The following is a 16,382-nucleotide window of genomic DNA, read 5'->3' as shown; positions in this document are numbered from 1 at the left end:
ACTTGATAGAAGAAGAGAGAGCAAAAACTCTTGTTCTATTTAAAAACATGGGTTGAATGTATTGATGTGTTCCTTTGCTGAGAGAAACTGGTTTCCTTACCACCAGTCACTCCTAGCATTTGTTCAAGGATTCAATTCAGACCCACTGTCTGCAAGCATGGTAAGTGCCTCCGCTGATGTCAAAGTTAGCCCTCTCCTGTCATTGATTTCCTCCTTCAACTCTCAAGTATAACGATGTTCATCTGAACTCCTCTGTAAAACTAAGCTTCACCAGCCGCTGTGAACAGGATTCGACCCTGTGCAGGGAGACCCCATTGGATTTCGAGTCCAACGCCTTAACCACTCGGCCATCACAGCTCTCACAGGGCTGAGAAAAGGCATTCTGGCACAACCACAGTGGGTTCCATATAATCCATTCAAACAGCTTCTTGACTGTCTTACAGGTAACTCCAACAATGGAGTCAACAAGTCTGAGAACTACTCTTCTGGAACTTGAGAGAACAACAGTTTTTGCTCTCTCTTCTTCTATTTAAAAGCATGGGTTGAATGTATAGATGTACTCTTTACCACCAGTCACTGCTAGCATTGTTTCAAGGATTAAATTCAGACCCACTGTCTACAAGCATAGTAAGAACCTCCGCTGATGTCAAAGTTTGCCCTCTCCTGCCACTGATTGCCTCCTTCAAGTGTCAATAATGATGATGTTTATCTGAACTCTTCTGTAAACTGAACCTTCATCAGCCGCTGCGAACAGGATTCGAACCTGCGTGGGGAGACCCCATTGGATTTCAAGTCCAACGCCTTAACCACTCGGCCATCGCAGCTTTGTGGTGGATGTTGAGAAAAGGCATTCTGGCACAACCACAGTGGGTTCCAGATAATCCATTCAAACAGCTTCTTGACTGTCTTACAGGTAACTCCAACAATGGAGTCAACAAGTCTGAGAACTACTATTCCAGAACGTGAGAGAGAAATCTTTTAAGAATTTTTGATCTCGCGTTCTGCCACAACCACAGAGTGTTGTATATCATAAATTCAAATAGCTTCTTGAGTTTTCTAAAAGAAACTCCAACAGTGGAGCCAACAAGGCTGAGAACTACTATTCTGGAACTTGATTGAAGAAGAGAGAGCAAAAACTCTTGTTCTATTTAAAAACATGGTTTGAATGTATGGATGTGTTCCTTTGCTGAGAGAAACTGGTTTCCTTACCACCAGTCACTCCTAGCATTCGTTCAAGGATTCAATTCAGACCCACTGTCTGCAAGAATGGTAAGTGCCTCCGCTGATGTCAAAGTTAGCCCTCTCCTGTCATTGATTTCCTCCTTCAACTCTCAAGTATAACGATGTTCATCTGAACTCCTCTGCAAAACCAAGCTTCCCCAGCCGCTGTGAACAGGATTCGAACCTGTGCAGGGAGACCCCATTGGATTTCGAGTCCAACGCCTTAACCACTCGGCCATCACAGCTCTGACAGGGCTGAGAAAAGGCATTCTGGCACAACCACAGTGGGTTCCATATAATCCATTCAAACAGCTTCTTGACTGTCTTACAGGTAACTCCAACAATGGAGTCAACAAGTCTGAGAACTACTCTTCTGGAACTTGAGAGAACAACAGTTTTTGCTCTCTCTTCTCCTATTTAAAAGCATGGGTTGAATGTATAGATGTGCTCCTTACCACCAGTCACTGCTAGCATTGGTTCAAGGATTAAATTCAGACCCACTGTCTACAAGTATAGTAAGAACCTCCGCTGATGTCAAAGTTTGCCCTCTCCTGCCACTGATTGCCTCCTTCAAGTCTCAATAATGATGATGTTTATCTGAACTCTTCTGTAAAATGAACCTTCGTCAGCCGCTGCAAACAGGATTCGAACCTGCGCGGGGAGACCCCATTGGATTTCAAGTCCAACGCCTTAACCGCTCGGCCATCGCAGCTCTGTGGTGGGTGATGTGAAAGGCATTCTGGCACAACCACAGTGGGTTCCAGATAATCCATTCAAACAGCTTATTGACTGTCTTACAGGTAACTCCAACAATGGAGTCAACAAGTCTGAGAACTACTGTTCCAGAACGTGAGAGAGAAATCTTTTAAGAATTTTTGATCTCGCATTCTGCCACAACCACAGAGGGTTGTATATCATAAATTCAAATAGCTTCTTGAGTTTTAAAAAAGCAACTCCAACAGTGGAGCCAACAAGGCTGAGAACTACCATTCTGGAACTTGAGAGAACAAGAGTTTTTGCTCTCTCTTCTTCTATTTAAAAACATGGGTTGAATGTATGGATGTGTTCCTTTGCTGAGAGAAACCGGTTTCCTTACCACCAGTCACTCCTAGCATTTGTTCAAGGATTCAATTCAGACCCACTGTCTGCTAGCATGGTAAGTGCCTCCGCTGATGTCAAAGTTAGCCCTCTCCTGTCATTGATTTCCTCCTTCAACTCTCAAGTATAACGATGTTCATCTGAACTCCTCTGTAAAACTAAGCTTCACCAGCCGCTGTGAACAGGATTCGAACCTGTGCTGGGAGACCCCATTGGATTTCAAGTCCAACGCCTTAACCACTCAGCCATCACAGCTCTGACAGGACTGAGAAAAGGCATTCTGGCACAACCACAGTGGGTTCCATATAATCCATTCAAACAGCTTCTTGACTGTCTTACAGGTAACTCCAACAATGGAGTCAACAAGTCTGAGAACTACTCTTCTGGAACTTGAGAGAACAACAGTTTTTGCTCTCTCTTCTTCTATTTAAAAGCATGGGTTGAATGTATAGGTGTGCTCCTTACCACCAGTCACTGCTAGCATTGGTTCAAGGATTAAATTCAGACCCACTGTCTACAAGCATAGTAAGAACCTCCGCTGATGTCAAAGTTTGCCCTCTCCTGCCACTAATTGCCTCCTTCAAGTCTCAATAATGATGATGTTTATCTGAACTCTTCTGTAAAATGAGCCTTCATCAGCCGCTGCAAACAGGAATCGAACCTGCGTGGGGAGACCCCATTGGATTTCAAGTCCAACGCCTTAACCACTCGGCCATCGCAGCTTTGTGTTGGCTGTTGAGAAAAGGCATTCTGGCACAACCACAGTGGGTTCCAGATAATCCATTCAAACAGCTTCTTGACTGTCTTACAGGTAACTCCAACAATGGAGTCAACAAGTCTGAGAACTACTGTTCCAGAACGTGAGAGAGAAATCTTTTAAGAATTTTTGATCTCGCATTCTGCCACAACCACAGAGGGTTGTATATCATAAATTCAAATAGCTTCTTGAGTTTTAAAAAAGCAACTCCAACAGTGGAGCCAACAAGGCTGAGAACTACTATTCTGGAACTTGATAGAAGAAGAGAGAGCAAAAACTCTTGTTCTATTTAAAAACCTGGTTTGAATGTATGGATGCGTTCCTTTGCTGAGAGAAACTGGTTTCCTTACCACCAGTCACTCCTAGCATTCGTTCAAGGATTCAATTCAGACCCACTGTCTGCAAGAATGGTAAGTGCCTCCGCTGATGTCAAAGTTAGCCCTCTCCTGTCATTGATTTCCTCCTTCAACTCTCAAGTATAACGATGTTCATCTGAACTCCTCTGCAAAACCAAGCTTCCCCAGCCGCTGTGAACAGGATTCGAACCTGTGCAGGGAGACCCCATTGGATTTCAAGTCCAACGCCTTAACCACTCGGCCATCACAGCTCTGACAGGACTGACAGGACTGAGAAAAGGCATTCTGGCACAACCACAGTGGGTTCCATATAATCCATTCAAACAGCTTCTTGACTGTCTTACAGGTAACTCCAACAATGGAGTCAACAAGTCTGAGAACTACTCTTCTGGAACTTGAGAGAACAACAGTTTTTGCTCTCTCTTCTCCTATTTAAAAGCATGGGTTGAATGTATAGATGTGCTCCTTACCACCAGTCACTGCTAGCACTGGTTCAAGGATTAAATTCAGATCCACTGTCTACAAGCATAGTAAGAACCTCCGCTGATGTCAAAGTTTGCCCTCTCCTGCCACTGATTGCCTCCTTCAAGTCTCAATAATGATGATGTTTATCTGAACTCTTCTGTAAAATGAACCTTCATCAGCCGCTGCGAACAGGATACTAACCTGCGTGGGGATACCCCATTGGATTTCAAGTCCAACGCCTTAACCACTCGGCCATCACAGCTCTGACAGGGCTGAGAAAAGGCATTCTGGCACAACCACAGTGGGTTCCAGATAATCCATTCAAACAGCTTCTTGACTGTCTTACAGGTAACTCCAACAATGGAGTCAACAAGTCTGAGAACTACTGTTCCAGAACGTGAGAGAGAAATCTTTTAAGAATTTTTGATCTCGCATTCTGCCACAACCACAGAGGGTTGTATATCATAAATTCAAATAGCTTCTTGAGTTTTAAAAAAGCAACTCCAACAGTGGAGCCAACAAGGCTGAGAACTACTATTCTGGAACTTGAGAGAACAAGAGTTTTTGCTCTCTCTTCTTCTATTTAAAAACATGGGTTGAATGTATGGATTTGTTCCTTTGCTGAGAGAAACCGGTTTCCTTACCACCAGTCACTCCTAGCATTTGTTCAAGGATTCAATTCAGACACACTGTCTGCTAGCATGGTAAGTGCCTCCGCTGATGTCAAAGTTAGCCCTCTCCTGTCATTGATTTCCTCCTTCAACTCTCAAGTATAACGATGTTCATCTGAACTTCTCTGTAAAACTAAGCTTCACCAGCCGCTGTGAACAGGATTCGAACCTGTGCAGGGAGACCCCATTGGATTTCGAGTCCAACGCCTTAACCACTCGGCCATCACAGCTCTGACAAGTCTGAGACCCCATTGGATTTCAAGTCCAACGCCTTAACCACTCGGCCATCACAGCTCTGACAGGACTGACAGGACTGAGAAAAGGCATTCTGGCACAACCACAGTGGGTTCCATATAATCCATTCAAACAGCTTCTTGACTGTCTTACAGGTAACTCCAACAATGGAGTCAACAAGTCTGAGAACTACTCTTCTGGAACTTGAGAGAACAACAGTTTTTGCTGTCTCTTCTTCTATTTAAAAGCATGGGTTGAATGTATAGATGTGCTCCTTACCACCAGTCACTGCTAGCATTGGTTCAAGGATTAAATTCAGACCCACTGTCTACAAGCATAGTAAGAACCTCCGCTAATGTCAAAGTTTGCCCTCTCCTGCCACTGATTGCCTCCTTCAAGTCTCAATAATGATGATGTTTATCTGAACTCTTCTGTAAAATGAACCTTCGTCAGCCGCTGCGAACAGGATTCGAACCTGCGCGGGGAGACCCCATTGGATTTCAAATCCAACGCCTTAACCACTCGGCCATCGCAGCACTGTGGTGACTGTTGAGAAAAGGCATTCTGGCACAACCACAGTGGGTTCCAGATAATCCATTCAAACAGCTTCTTGACTGTCTTACAGGTAACTCCAACAATGGAGTCAACAAGTCTGAGAACTACTGTTCCAGAACGTGAGAGAGAAATCTTTTAAGAATTTTTGATCTCGCATTCTGCCACAACCACAGAGGGTTGTATATCATAAATTCAAATAGCTTCTTGAGTTTTAAAAAAGCAACTCCAACAGTGGAGCCAACAAGGCTGAGAACTACTATTCTGGAACTTGAGAGAACAAGAGTTTTTGCTCTCTCTTCTTCTATTTAAAAACGTGGGTTGAATGTATGGATGTGTTCCTTTGCTGAGAGAAACTGGTTTCCTTACCACCAGTCACTCCTAGCATTTGTTCAAGGATTCAATTCAGACACACTGTCTGCAAGCATGGTAAGTGCCTCCGCTGATGTCAAAGTTAGCCCTCTCCTGTCATTGATTTCCTTTTTCAACTCTCAAGTATAACGATGTTCATCTGAACTCTTCTGTAAATTGAACCTTCATCAGCCGCTGCAAACAGGAATCGAACCTGCGTGGGGAGACCCCATTGGATTTCAAGTCCAACGCCTTAACCACTCGGCCATCGCAGCTTTGTGTTGGCTGTTGAGAAATGGCATTCTGGCACAACCACAGTGGGTTCCAGATAATCCATTCAAACAGCTTCTTGACTGTCTTACAGGTAACTCCAACAATGGAGTCAACAAGTCTGAGAACTACTCTTCTGGAACTTGAGAGAACAACAGTTTTTGCTCTCTCTTCTTCTATTTAAAAGCATGGGTTGAATGTATAGATGTGCTCCTTACCACCAGTCACTGCTAGCATTGTTTCAAGGATTAAATTCAGACCCACTGTCTACAAGCATAGTAAGAACCTCCGCTGATGTCAAAGTTTGCCCTCTCCTGCCACTGATTGCCTCCTTCAAGTCTCAATAATGATGATGTTTATCTGAACTCTTCTGTAAAACGAAGCTTCATCAGCCACTGCAAACAGGATTCGAACCTGCGTGGGGATACACCATTGGATTTCAAGTCCAACGCCTTAACCACTCGGCCATCGCAGCTCTGTGGTGGGTGTGGTGAAAAGGCATTCTGGCACAACCACAGTGGGTTCCAGATAATCCATTCAAACAGCTTCTTGACTGTCTTACAGGTTACTCCAACAATGGAGTCAACAAGTCTGAGAACTACTGTTCCAGAACGTGAGAGAGAAATCTTTTAAGAATTTTTGATCTCGCATTCTGCCACAACCACAGAGGGTTGTATATCATAAATTCAAATAGCTTCTTGAGTTTTAAAAAAGCAACTCCAACAGTGGAGCCAACAAGGCTGAGAACTACTTTTCTGGAACTTGAGAGAACAAGAGTTTTTGCTCTCTCTTCTTCTATTTAAAAACATGGGTTGAATGTATGGATTTGTTCCTTTGCTGAGAGAAACCGGTTTCCTTACCACCAGTCACTCCTAGCATTTGTTCAAGGATTCAATTCAGACACACTGTCTGCTAGCATGGTAAGTGCCTCCGCTGATGTCAAAGTTAGCCCTCTCCTGTCATTGATTTCCTCCTTCAACTCTCAAGTATAACGATGTTCATCTGAACTTCTCTGTAAAACTAAGCTTCACCAGCCGCTGTGAACAGGATTCGAACCTGTGCAGGGAGACCCCATTGGATTTCGAGTCCAACGCCTTAACCACTCGGCCATCACAGCTCTGACAAGACTGAGAAAAGGCATTCTGACACAACCACAGTGGGTTCCATATAATCCATTCAAACAGCTTCTTGACTGTCTTACAGGTAACTCCAACAATGGAGTCAACAAGTCTGAGAACTACTCTTCTGGAACTTGAGAGAACAACAGTTTTTGCTGTCTCTTCTTCTATTTAAAAGCATGGGTTGAATGTATAGATGTGCTCCTTACCACCAGTCACTGCTAGCATTGGTTCAAGGATTAAATTCAGACCCACTGTCTACAAGCATAGTAAGAACCTCCGCTAATGTCAAAGTTTGCCCTCTCCTGCCACTGATTGCCTCCTTCAAGTCTCAATAATGATGATGTTTATCTGAACTCTTCTGTAAAATGAACCTTCATCAGCCGCTGCGAACAGGATTCGAACCTGCGTGGGGATACCCCATTGGATTTCAAGTCCAACACCTTAACCACTCGGCCATCGCAGCTCTCTGGTGGTTGTTGTGAAAAGGCATTCTGGCACAACCACAGTGGGTTCCAGATAATCCATTCAAACAGCTTCTTGACTGTCTTACAGGTAACTCCAACAATAGAGTCAACAAGTCTGAGAACTACTGTTCCAGAACGTGAGAGAGAAATCTTTTAAGAATTTTTGATCTCGCATTCTGCAACAACCACAGAGGGTTGTATATCATAAATTCAAATAGCTTCTTGAGTTTTCTAAAAGAAACTCCAACAGTCGAGCCAACAAGGCTGAGAACTACTATTCTGGAACTTGAGAGAACAAGAGTTTTTGCTCTCTCTTCTTCTATTTAAAAACATGGGTTGAATGTATGGATGTGTTCCTTTGCTGAGAGAAACTGGTTTCCTTACCACCAGTCACTCCTAGCATTTGTTCAAGGATTCAATTCAGACCCACTGTCTGCAAGCACGGTAAGTGCCTCCGCTGATGTCAAAGTTAGCCCTCTCCTGTCATTGATTTCCTCCATCATCTCTCAAGTATAACGATGTTCATCTGAACTCCTCTGTAAAACTAAGCTTCACCAGCCGCTGTGAACAGGATTCGAACCTGTGCAGGGAGTCCCCATTGGATTTCGAGTCCAACGCCTTAACCACTCGGCCATCACAGCTTTGTTGTGGCTGTTGAGAAAAGGCATTCTGGCACAACCACAGTGGGTTCCAGATAATCCATTCAAACAGCTTCTTGACTGTCTTACAGGTAACTCCAACAACGGAGTCAACAAGTCTGAGAACTACTCTTCTGGAACTTGAGAGAACAAGAGTTTTTGCTCTCTCTTCTTCTATTTAAAAGCATGGGTTGAATGTATAGATGTGCTCCTTACCACCAGTCACTGCTAGCATTGGTTCAAGGATTAAATTCAGACCCACTGTCTACAAGTATAGTAAGAACCTCCGCTATTGTCAAAGTTTGCCCTCTCCTGCCACTGATTGCCTCCTTCAAGTCTCAATAATGATGATGTTTATCTGAACTCTTCTGTAAAACGAACCTTCGTCAGCCGCTGCGAACAGGAATCGAACCTGCGTGGGGAGACCCCATTGGATTTCAAGTCCAACGCCTTAACCACTCGGCCATCGCAGCTTTGTGTTAGCTGTTGAGAAAAGGCATTCTGGCACAACCACAGTGGGTTCCAGATAATCCATTCAAACAGCTTCTTGACTGTCTTACAGGTAACTCCAACAATGGAGTCAACAAGTCTGAGAACTACTCTTCTGGAACTTGAGAGAACAACAGTTTTTGCTCTCCCTTCTTCTATTTAAAAGCATGGGTTGAATGTATAGATGTGCTCCTTACCACCAGTCACTGCTAGCATTCTACCACCTTTTGAAATCTCCACATCACTTCTTCATCACATGTGACCTTTGCTACTGGTGCTCTATAAATAAAATGCAATGTTGTTAGAAGCTTACAATGTGTAACACCTTTTCATCTTTGTTTTACTTTTTATTGTTATGTTACATCTTTCCACTTTGTTTTGCACTGCTCTTTGTCACAACTACACCCAATGTATCTCTAGAGGGAATGGGGAACTTAATCGGTCTCTCTTTTTCTGTAGCTGTTATGATATTCATTGCATATTTTTTTTTATTTTTTGTTTATTTCTTTTCTTGCATAATTTCAGACACACTATATTTTTTTTATACATATGGGATCAAGCGTCTTCATGGAGTGCCGGTGTTCCTTTATTTGATTGATTTCAATCAATGGAGTGGATGCTCTTTCTCGCTAGAGCACCTGTGTGGGATAGCGGCTTTCGCCTTGCTTTTTATTTATGTGGTTTGAGCTGGCGTTTTGTTTGTTATATTTTTTTGGAATGGAGAACTAGACAAAACCACTGATGATGCCATGAGATGAAACAGGGGACAGAGATGAGGAAAAAAGGTAGGGGAGAGAGAAGAAACATTAAGGGGCGAGGGAAAAGAGAAAGGAGAGGAAAGAGAGAAAGTATCCACTTTAGTTGTTATTCTGTTGAAAGTCTACACAGTGTATGCATATGATAATACTGCTTGGATTCACTAAGTATTTAAGTATCGTATTTGCGCGATTATAAGACAAGGCTTTTTCCAGAGCAAATGCTCTGAAAAATACCCCTTGTCTTATATTCAAGGTCGTCTTATAAGACAAAGACTAAGATCCAGATCCCCACAGCGCTGCAGGGGACCTGGATACTTCTCTCTGGTAACCTCCCCTGCTGCCATCACTTCCTTTGGGGGCTTCTATGACGGAGCTCCGGCGTGACATGACCTTCTGGTGCTCCATCATATAAGCCCAGCGGAAATAGCGGGCAACAGAGGTTCTCTACGCACAGACGTCCACCAGCTGCCCCCACTAGACACCAGGGAATCTCAAGTACAGGGGACAAGTCTGGGGAAGCATTGGTAAGTCGGGGGGGGGGCACAGAGTGGCATATAGGGGGTTAAAGGCATTTCTGTAGGAAGAGTGGCATATAGGGGGTTAAAAGGGCATTTCTGTAGGTAGCGTGGCATATAGGGGGTTTAAAAAGCGTATCAGGGAGGCAGAGTGGTATATAGGGGGTATAAGGCATATCTGGGGAGTATAAGGCATATCTGGAGGTATAAGGCATTTCTGGGGTAGAGTGACATATCAGCGAGGCAGAATGGCGTATAAGGGGGTATAAAGTATATCTGGTGGGCAGAGCGGCAAACCTGGGGGGAGATGTGCATAACTGGGGGGCAGGCTGACAAATAAAAGGTAATAAAAAAATCATTTTTTCTAAATGTTTTATTAAATATGAAAAATAGTTTACATGTGAATTAATATTTACTGGTAAAACATTTTTCCTATAGGGTAGTCTTATATTCAGGCTTTTTCTTTTTTTTCCCTAAATTAATATTAACATTTTTGGGGGGCCGTCTTCTAATCGAGAAAATACGGTAATACCAAGTGGTGTCTCCAGAAAGTTACAAAAAATATGCAATGTGTATCAATAAGCTGCAAATGGACATACAGTGAAAGGATTAGATGAGTTTGACAGAACGCAACATATTCACTATCCTTAAGCACTGAAACTGACAGAACAACGCTAGAACTTGGCAGCTGCAAGCAAGTCAATCCCATTATGATCACCAGCTCTTGATAAACAGATTTGTACGCAAAGTTTTTTGAGGTTTTATTATAAACAATAAATAATAATAATATAACTGCAGATTTAACAGATTTTGTAGATTATGGTAGATTTCCCTTGTATTTTAATAAAAAAAAGCTCATAGCTACATCAATTTTTCCAAGGTCTGATCCTCTTTAAGGAATGGACCCAGGTTGGGCATGGTTTCTTAGGCTGAAAAGGACTGTTAAACTTACCTGTAATAGAAGCAGAAGTGGCTACCCTACAATGTTTCTGGGCAGAAGGCCTGGGAACCATATTAACACTTCTTCCATGACACAAATGGCTGGACCGCTGGGGACCCACTGACGTAAGTGATCTTAACAGTGACAGTACCCATGTCTGTTGACCCAGAAGAAGACTTTTCTTCAGCGTTGTCCCGCAATTCCTTCAGATATTTCTCTCGATCTATGTTACCTAAGATAAATTTAAATACATTTTCCGTAAATGAAAAAATTCCCATAAAGGTATTTGTCCTGTTCTTGAACTTATATCTAAAAGTATCCATAACATGCACACACATTAAGACATTCTGGTACAGGAGAAGAAGAGGCAAGCTCGTGTGAGAGAGACAAAAGGTAAGCAACTGCTTTGGCGAGGATGACTTGATTGTGGAGGTCACCTTGAGTAGTCAGTGACCTAAGCAACTCCAAGGTGGAAGGGGAAAGGGATGGAAGGTTTCAAAATCAAAATGTAGGTCGTGGGTATTGAATAGGTTGGTTTTTAGTGTATGTTTAAAGTTAAAGTAGGTATGGGAGAGTCCGACAGAACGAGATAGAGATTTCCAGAGAATAGGTACAGCATGGGTAAAATCTTGAAGAAGAAATGATGATGATGGTTTAAGCAGACCATGGGCACAGCAAATTAATAAGGGCTAGGAGTTTAATCTTTATTCTGGGGTCTAGGTCTGAGTGCCCACAACATGGCTTGTGTCTAGAGGATTAGAATAGAGGGTTTGTCAATTTCATAGAGTTGAAGCATGCAATTACGTCCAACTCCCCCCTCTGATGCCTGACTCCAGCTCGGCGTGGGCTACGCCACTAGCTTGCTTCTAGTAGCTTAGGATACTAAGTTTGCCAGCCCTGTATAGCTGCTTACCATCTTGAAGCATGCAATTTCACTAAAAACACCAGGCAAACTACATTATCCACTTCTTCCTCCGCTATCAACACAATAAGGATTCCTGGGCCTGGATTTTAAAGGCATCTTGAATGCACATGGCTCAATGTCAATCAGACCCCTCCTGTTTATTCTGATGGCAACTCGGCTCCGAAGATCGCTTGTGGGAAAAAAAATATACCAGAGCTGGAGTAAAGATGCCTATAAATTGAGCAAACAAAGATAGCTGATTTACACTTAATCTTGACAGGGCCCAGAAAGCAAAATACATTGATTTTGATGAAGGCAAAAGATGGTCGGTCTGTAGTATTTACTAGAGACTGTTGCCACCTAAGGTCAGGATGGGGGTTTGGAAAAAAAGCCCTTATGGTTTGTGATTGCTGCACCGGAGGCACCCAGCCATTAGGAATATTATGACAATTTGAGACAATTAGTTGGATTTGTGGTCAAATACAGAGTCCGTCTAGTGTGTTTGCGAGGAACATCAACAATGCCAGTAAGCCTGGCTACGAGTGTATCTCTGAGCACGTGGTCTCCGATAGCAGGTGTACAAATCCTCCGATTACCAAAAAGAAAGATGTAACAAAGGAGGAAGCCATGTTTCACTTAGAACTATACAGACAAATTACGTACACATTTAATTTTGCCTCAGTAAATACGTTCCAACGACACAGGCACGATCCGAGAATATAGTTTTTTCAACGGCGCCAAGGCAAAAACCTATTAAAACACAGATTCACTTATATGACCTAATGTGACAGGCTTTATCATCCGGTAAATCGACCAGATGGTATTCGTTACGAAGGCCTGCTTTTTAACCTTTTCAGTTACACACAGGTGGCTCTGGTAAGACGTTGGCCATGTCTGCAGGCACTCAACGGGTTAATGCATTCCCTGACAGATGCCCATATTTGCAGGCAGATTTAAACAATAATGTGAGGCTGATGTCAGACTGAGCATGACTGTTGAATATTTAGACGCCCCCTCCCTTCCCCTCGCTCAAGAAATATATATTTATTTTTCTTTCTTTTAGAATAAAAAAAAAAAAAGAACCAAATGAGAAAAAAAAAGAGGTGGGGGAGGCAGCCATTTTTCTTTTTCTTTGACTGCAATGTGGGGTGGGGGGGGAAGCAATGCGGATATTCAAGCCATCAAAAGTCATGCGTCTCGTTTACTGGAGTGCGAGGCAAGGTTTTCACGCGTATGACATTTTATTAACGGATAATTAATAATGACAAGTGGAGCTAGAAAGGATGGAGATTACAGGATATTCTGTAGGTTCTCCTTTCAGCCTTTGAATGAAATTAAATAAATGTTGTGTTTTTTTTCCTGAAGTGACAACATTTTCTTGGAATTTGATCTCAATTAACTGACAACTTCCTACTCGCTAAAATGTTTTCTACCTCCTCAGTATGAGGTTACTACACCCCAGCCACCCCCTGCCTAGATGACAGTTCCCCACGGTTTACAAGTATCTTCATGGCTTATAGCGGGTAACAGTGTATCCCCTCCCAAAAATCAGAGCAGGTCTCGGCTCAGACCTGCTGTATCCCACACCCCGATCTGTGACTCTCTTTAATACGCATAAAGTGCCAACTTATAAAAATGGTCCTTTCTTCATGGCCTTCCTCATCTATGGCCACAGTTAAATAATCTCCAATTCAAGAATCCCTTTCATACCTAGAAATCTCACGTGTTTTTGGGGAAAGACTCTCCCGTTTCTATGCGAGGTGACAAAATATACTCAGAATTCTCAAGCTGATAACTTCTCATGATCTGGAAACCTTTCTACATGTGAGGTGACCAGGTGCCACCATCTGGTTACTATCGAGAGTCACCATACACCCCAAGTCTGAGGACGGAGCCGACATTATCTCTTCTACAAGTGTCTGGGGACGCAGAGAGACAGAGGGTCTGCGTACGAAAGGTTCAAATCTTACATGCGCAGAAACAAGCACCGAAACACATAAATACGGGAACTTTTTCCTATTATACATTGTCCGGCTCCTGAAATGGTATCGCAGACAATCTATTTATTAATGTGTATAGCGCCATCATGTTCTTCAGCGCAATGGGTGAACAGGCCTTAACAACTTGGACTTACAGAAACAAACTGTAAGTAGGGCCCTGCTCAAAGGAGCTTACAATGTAGAATATTTTTGCGGTATTATGTATTAACAGGGCAATAATGTATTTGGAGGGGGAGGGGCTCTGAAGGAAAGTACATTTCCAATTTTCATCCTTAAAAAATTGGAATTGCTCAATATGAGGGTGAATAAAAGACCCGAGGCTCTGGTTACTAATAGAGTATAATAAGATGTCTATTATGATGCTTTAGATTGTAAGCTTGCAGGCCGGGCCCTCTGTACCTAACGTGTCGGTTTGTCTCAGTCTGTCAGTTCTGGTTTTTCCAGACCCTTTGAATGTACGGACTGTAAGAAGCACCGAGTAAATTGTTGGCGCTATATAAATAAAAGATAATAATAACCTGTCTGCAGGAAGTATCGCTGAAGAGGGCCTAGCGGGAGACAGAAACTTGCCCTTCTTTATAACTACCCCTGCACAGTGAGCCACTGCCCTGTTCCCCCGACGCGTTTCACGATAATCCATCAAAGATTCCTACTTGAGAAACACGTATTCTTATTTATCTCTATCCAGGACCCACCTCCGGGGGCAAAAACAAGCCGAAAGGGTGGCCTAGTAGCCTCTAGCATGGCAAAAACCCATACATTCTAGAAAAAATTGTGCATACAAAATTGACACCCTACCTAATAAAAATAAAGCGTATATTATAATAATATCTCCTTTCCACATTTCTCAAATTATTTAATGCAGATTTATTATTTTAGATTTATTATCTTTAAGAGAATATATTTTAATCCCCGGCTTTAAGTTTTATTTTATAATTCTATTATAATTTCTATTTCCACATCTGTAGGTTGTGCGTGTGTGTATGTGTGGGGGGGAGAGGCATTTTTATAGATATATATGTCTATGTGGCCACACCCACCCCTTGTATATAGATCTGTGCGTATATGCACACATACGTGATATGCTATATGTATATATATGTATATTATTTTTTTTTTTTTTTATGAATAGTGCCAGCTGCCCCGAGCCATTTTGTGAGGCTGTTACACCAGAGAGAGGCTGCTGTGTATAATAGAAATGGTCTTAATAAAAGGGGGAGTAGCTGCTGTGTGATTCAGGTGGGGGAGGGATGAGGAAGGTTTATAAATATCTCACACAGCCTCATTTTATTATTATTTTTTTTTTTTAACTTTACATATAATAATTGAAGGGGCGGCCATCTTGGTTCCCTGTCAACTTTCTATTTGATCTGAATAAAAATAAATCCCGTTCCCCAGATTCCTCCTCTTCTTCTTTTTTTTTTTGACTATTATTTGAAAAAAATATTTTTTCCCCCACAGATTGCTCCTCACAGCACCTTTAAATTAATTTAAAGGGTTTTATTTTTATAAAAAGGGGTAAGATTTTGGACAAAGAAAATATTTTTTTTTTCTTCCACCCCCACACGGAGGTGATTTTTTTTTTTTTAAATAAGATTTTTGCGTTACCGATATAATTTTTTTTTCTAAGAATAGCGTCGGATGAAGTGGTTTTTGGGGAGATTCGCGTGTTTTTCGTGGATTTTTCTGTGAGGAAAGTTTTGTCCTCAGCCGCGGCGGCTGTCGCCGGGGAAGGGAAAGAGACAAGCGGGGGGGAACACGGTAAGACGGCCGATGTCCTCCCCGCTAAGGGACGAAGAAGAAGAAGACGAGGAGGAAGAAGAAGAGATGGCAGTGTCCGAAGAAGGGGACGGCGAAAAGGAGGAGGAAGACGATGAAGAAGAAGAGGAGGAGGAAGAAGACGAGCCGCAGGCGACACAGAGCCGCCATAGCCCCAGCCTCTTTTTCCCGCCAACGGCCTCCAGGGAGTCGGGGGGTGTTGAAACCGACGAGACACCAGCGGTCGCCGCAGGTAAACAGGGAGCGACCTGTTGGGGGGAGGGGAGCCTGCAATGTTGGGGCGGCTTCAAGGATCCCCCCACCTCTCGCGTTTCATCCCTTACATTCACCGCATTAACTGTCGGACTGTCTCACTGCAGAGAGGGAGGGGGGTGAGGGGACTTGAGCCTTATGTCCCCCTATTGTTTGACTTGGTGACAGCAGCCCACCCCTGTGTCCACCTCACCCCCCTGTCTCTGCGGTGTGGTCTGTCCCTTCACCTTTAAAGCGGGTTACGCAAGGGAGGCTGTTCCCGTTCCCGCCATTTGCCTCATTAGCCAGTGTAGACGTTGGCTTATAGATTTCCCCCAAGGTGCTAATAACATAATTGCTGCCACCATAGCGTGCCTTTTCCTGGGGCCTTTTCTGGCTAATGGTGCTACTAGGTAATTACTGCCACCGTGCAGAATCTATTGTAACGGCTTATCAAAAAAGAAGGAGGAAGAATCACAACAATATAGGATCTGGGTTGTGCTATAATGGTTCTGTCTGTGCCCGTAAATCAAAAGCCCCATAGGTTTTATGATGGGTGTGAAGTAAT

The 16,382-nt window shown here is 43.0% G+C and overlaps 1 protein-coding gene and 16 non-coding genes across 18 annotated transcripts in view; 1 reads left to right on the top strand and 16 right to left on the bottom strand.

Annotated features, from left to right (window-relative positions):
- Positions 1-275: 275 nt before the first annotated feature.
- On the bottom strand, positions 276-357 carry TRNAS-CGA (transfer RNA serine (anticodon CGA)). Its single transcript has one exon. It is a non-coding gene; the product is annotated as a tRNA-Ser (tRNA).
- A 385-nt stretch (positions 358-742) lies between these two features.
- TRNAS-UGA (transfer RNA serine (anticodon UGA)) lies at positions 743-824 on the bottom strand. Its single transcript has one exon. It is a non-coding gene; the product is annotated as a tRNA-Ser (tRNA).
- Positions 825-1,384: 560 nt separating this feature from the next.
- TRNAS-CGA (transfer RNA serine (anticodon CGA)) lies at positions 1,385-1,466 on the bottom strand. Its single transcript has one exon. It is a non-coding gene; the product is annotated as a tRNA-Ser (tRNA).
- Positions 1,467-1,851: 385 nt separating this feature from the next.
- On the bottom strand, positions 1,852-1,933 carry TRNAS-UGA (transfer RNA serine (anticodon UGA)). The gene has a single exon. It is a non-coding gene; the product is annotated as a tRNA-Ser (tRNA).
- Positions 1,934-2,492: 559 nt separating this feature from the next.
- TRNAS-UGA (transfer RNA serine (anticodon UGA)) lies at positions 2,493-2,574 on the bottom strand. The gene has a single exon. It is a non-coding gene; the product is annotated as a tRNA-Ser (tRNA).
- A 385-nt stretch (positions 2,575-2,959) lies between these two features.
- TRNAS-UGA (transfer RNA serine (anticodon UGA)) lies at positions 2,960-3,041 on the bottom strand. The gene has a single exon. It is a non-coding gene; the product is annotated as a tRNA-Ser (tRNA).
- A 560-nt stretch (positions 3,042-3,601) lies between these two features.
- TRNAS-UGA (transfer RNA serine (anticodon UGA)) lies at positions 3,602-3,683 on the bottom strand. Its single transcript has one exon. It is a non-coding gene; the product is annotated as a tRNA-Ser (tRNA).
- A 394-nt stretch (positions 3,684-4,077) lies between these two features.
- On the bottom strand, positions 4,078-4,159 carry TRNAS-UGA (transfer RNA serine (anticodon UGA)). Its single transcript has one exon. It is a non-coding gene; the product is annotated as a tRNA-Ser (tRNA).
- Positions 4,160-4,716: 557 nt separating this feature from the next.
- TRNAS-CGA (transfer RNA serine (anticodon CGA)) lies at positions 4,717-4,798 on the bottom strand. Its single transcript has one exon. It is a non-coding gene; the product is annotated as a tRNA-Ser (tRNA).
- A 458-nt stretch (positions 4,799-5,256) lies between these two features.
- On the bottom strand, positions 5,257-5,338 carry TRNAS-UGA (transfer RNA serine (anticodon UGA)). The gene has a single exon. It is a non-coding gene; the product is annotated as a tRNA-Ser (tRNA).
- Positions 5,339-5,898: 560 nt separating this feature from the next.
- Positions 5,899-5,980, bottom strand: TRNAS-UGA (transfer RNA serine (anticodon UGA)). Its single transcript has one exon. It is a non-coding gene; the product is annotated as a tRNA-Ser (tRNA).
- A 388-nt stretch (positions 5,981-6,368) lies between these two features.
- On the bottom strand, positions 6,369-6,450 carry TRNAS-UGA (transfer RNA serine (anticodon UGA)). Its single transcript has one exon. It is a non-coding gene; the product is annotated as a tRNA-Ser (tRNA).
- A 560-nt stretch (positions 6,451-7,010) lies between these two features.
- TRNAS-CGA (transfer RNA serine (anticodon CGA)) lies at positions 7,011-7,092 on the bottom strand. The gene has a single exon. It is a non-coding gene; the product is annotated as a tRNA-Ser (tRNA).
- A 385-nt stretch (positions 7,093-7,477) lies between these two features.
- TRNAS-UGA (transfer RNA serine (anticodon UGA)) lies at positions 7,478-7,559 on the bottom strand. The gene has a single exon. It is a non-coding gene; the product is annotated as a tRNA-Ser (tRNA).
- A 560-nt stretch (positions 7,560-8,119) lies between these two features.
- TRNAS-CGA (transfer RNA serine (anticodon CGA)) lies at positions 8,120-8,201 on the bottom strand. The gene has a single exon. It is a non-coding gene; the product is annotated as a tRNA-Ser (tRNA).
- A 388-nt stretch (positions 8,202-8,589) lies between these two features.
- On the bottom strand, positions 8,590-8,671 carry TRNAS-UGA (transfer RNA serine (anticodon UGA)). Its single transcript has one exon. It is a non-coding gene; the product is annotated as a tRNA-Ser (tRNA).
- A 6,619-nt stretch (positions 8,672-15,290) lies between these two features.
- CHD3 (chromodomain helicase DNA binding protein 3) overlaps positions 15,291-16,382 on the top strand; it is a 32,166-nt gene continuing 31,074 nt past the window's right edge. For both annotated transcript variants that reach the window (XM_053462692.1, XM_053462693.1), the window contains exon 1: positions 15,291-15,815. In XM_053462692.1, coding sequence (XP_053318667.1) covers positions 15,578-15,815 — 238 coding nt within the window. In that variant the 5' untranslated portion in view covers positions 15,291-15,577. The remainder of the gene's footprint in view (positions 15,816-16,382) is intronic.

The sequence above is a fragment of the Spea bombifrons genome, chromosome 4, assembly GCF_027358695.1.
Source record: "Spea bombifrons isolate aSpeBom1 chromosome 4, aSpeBom1.2.pri, whole genome shotgun sequence".
NCBI lineage: Eukaryota > Metazoa > Chordata > Amphibia > Anura > Pelobatidae > Spea > Spea bombifrons.
The sequence above is the reverse complement of the archived record's forward strand: the minus strand, read 5'-3'. Positions and strand labels throughout refer to the sequence as shown.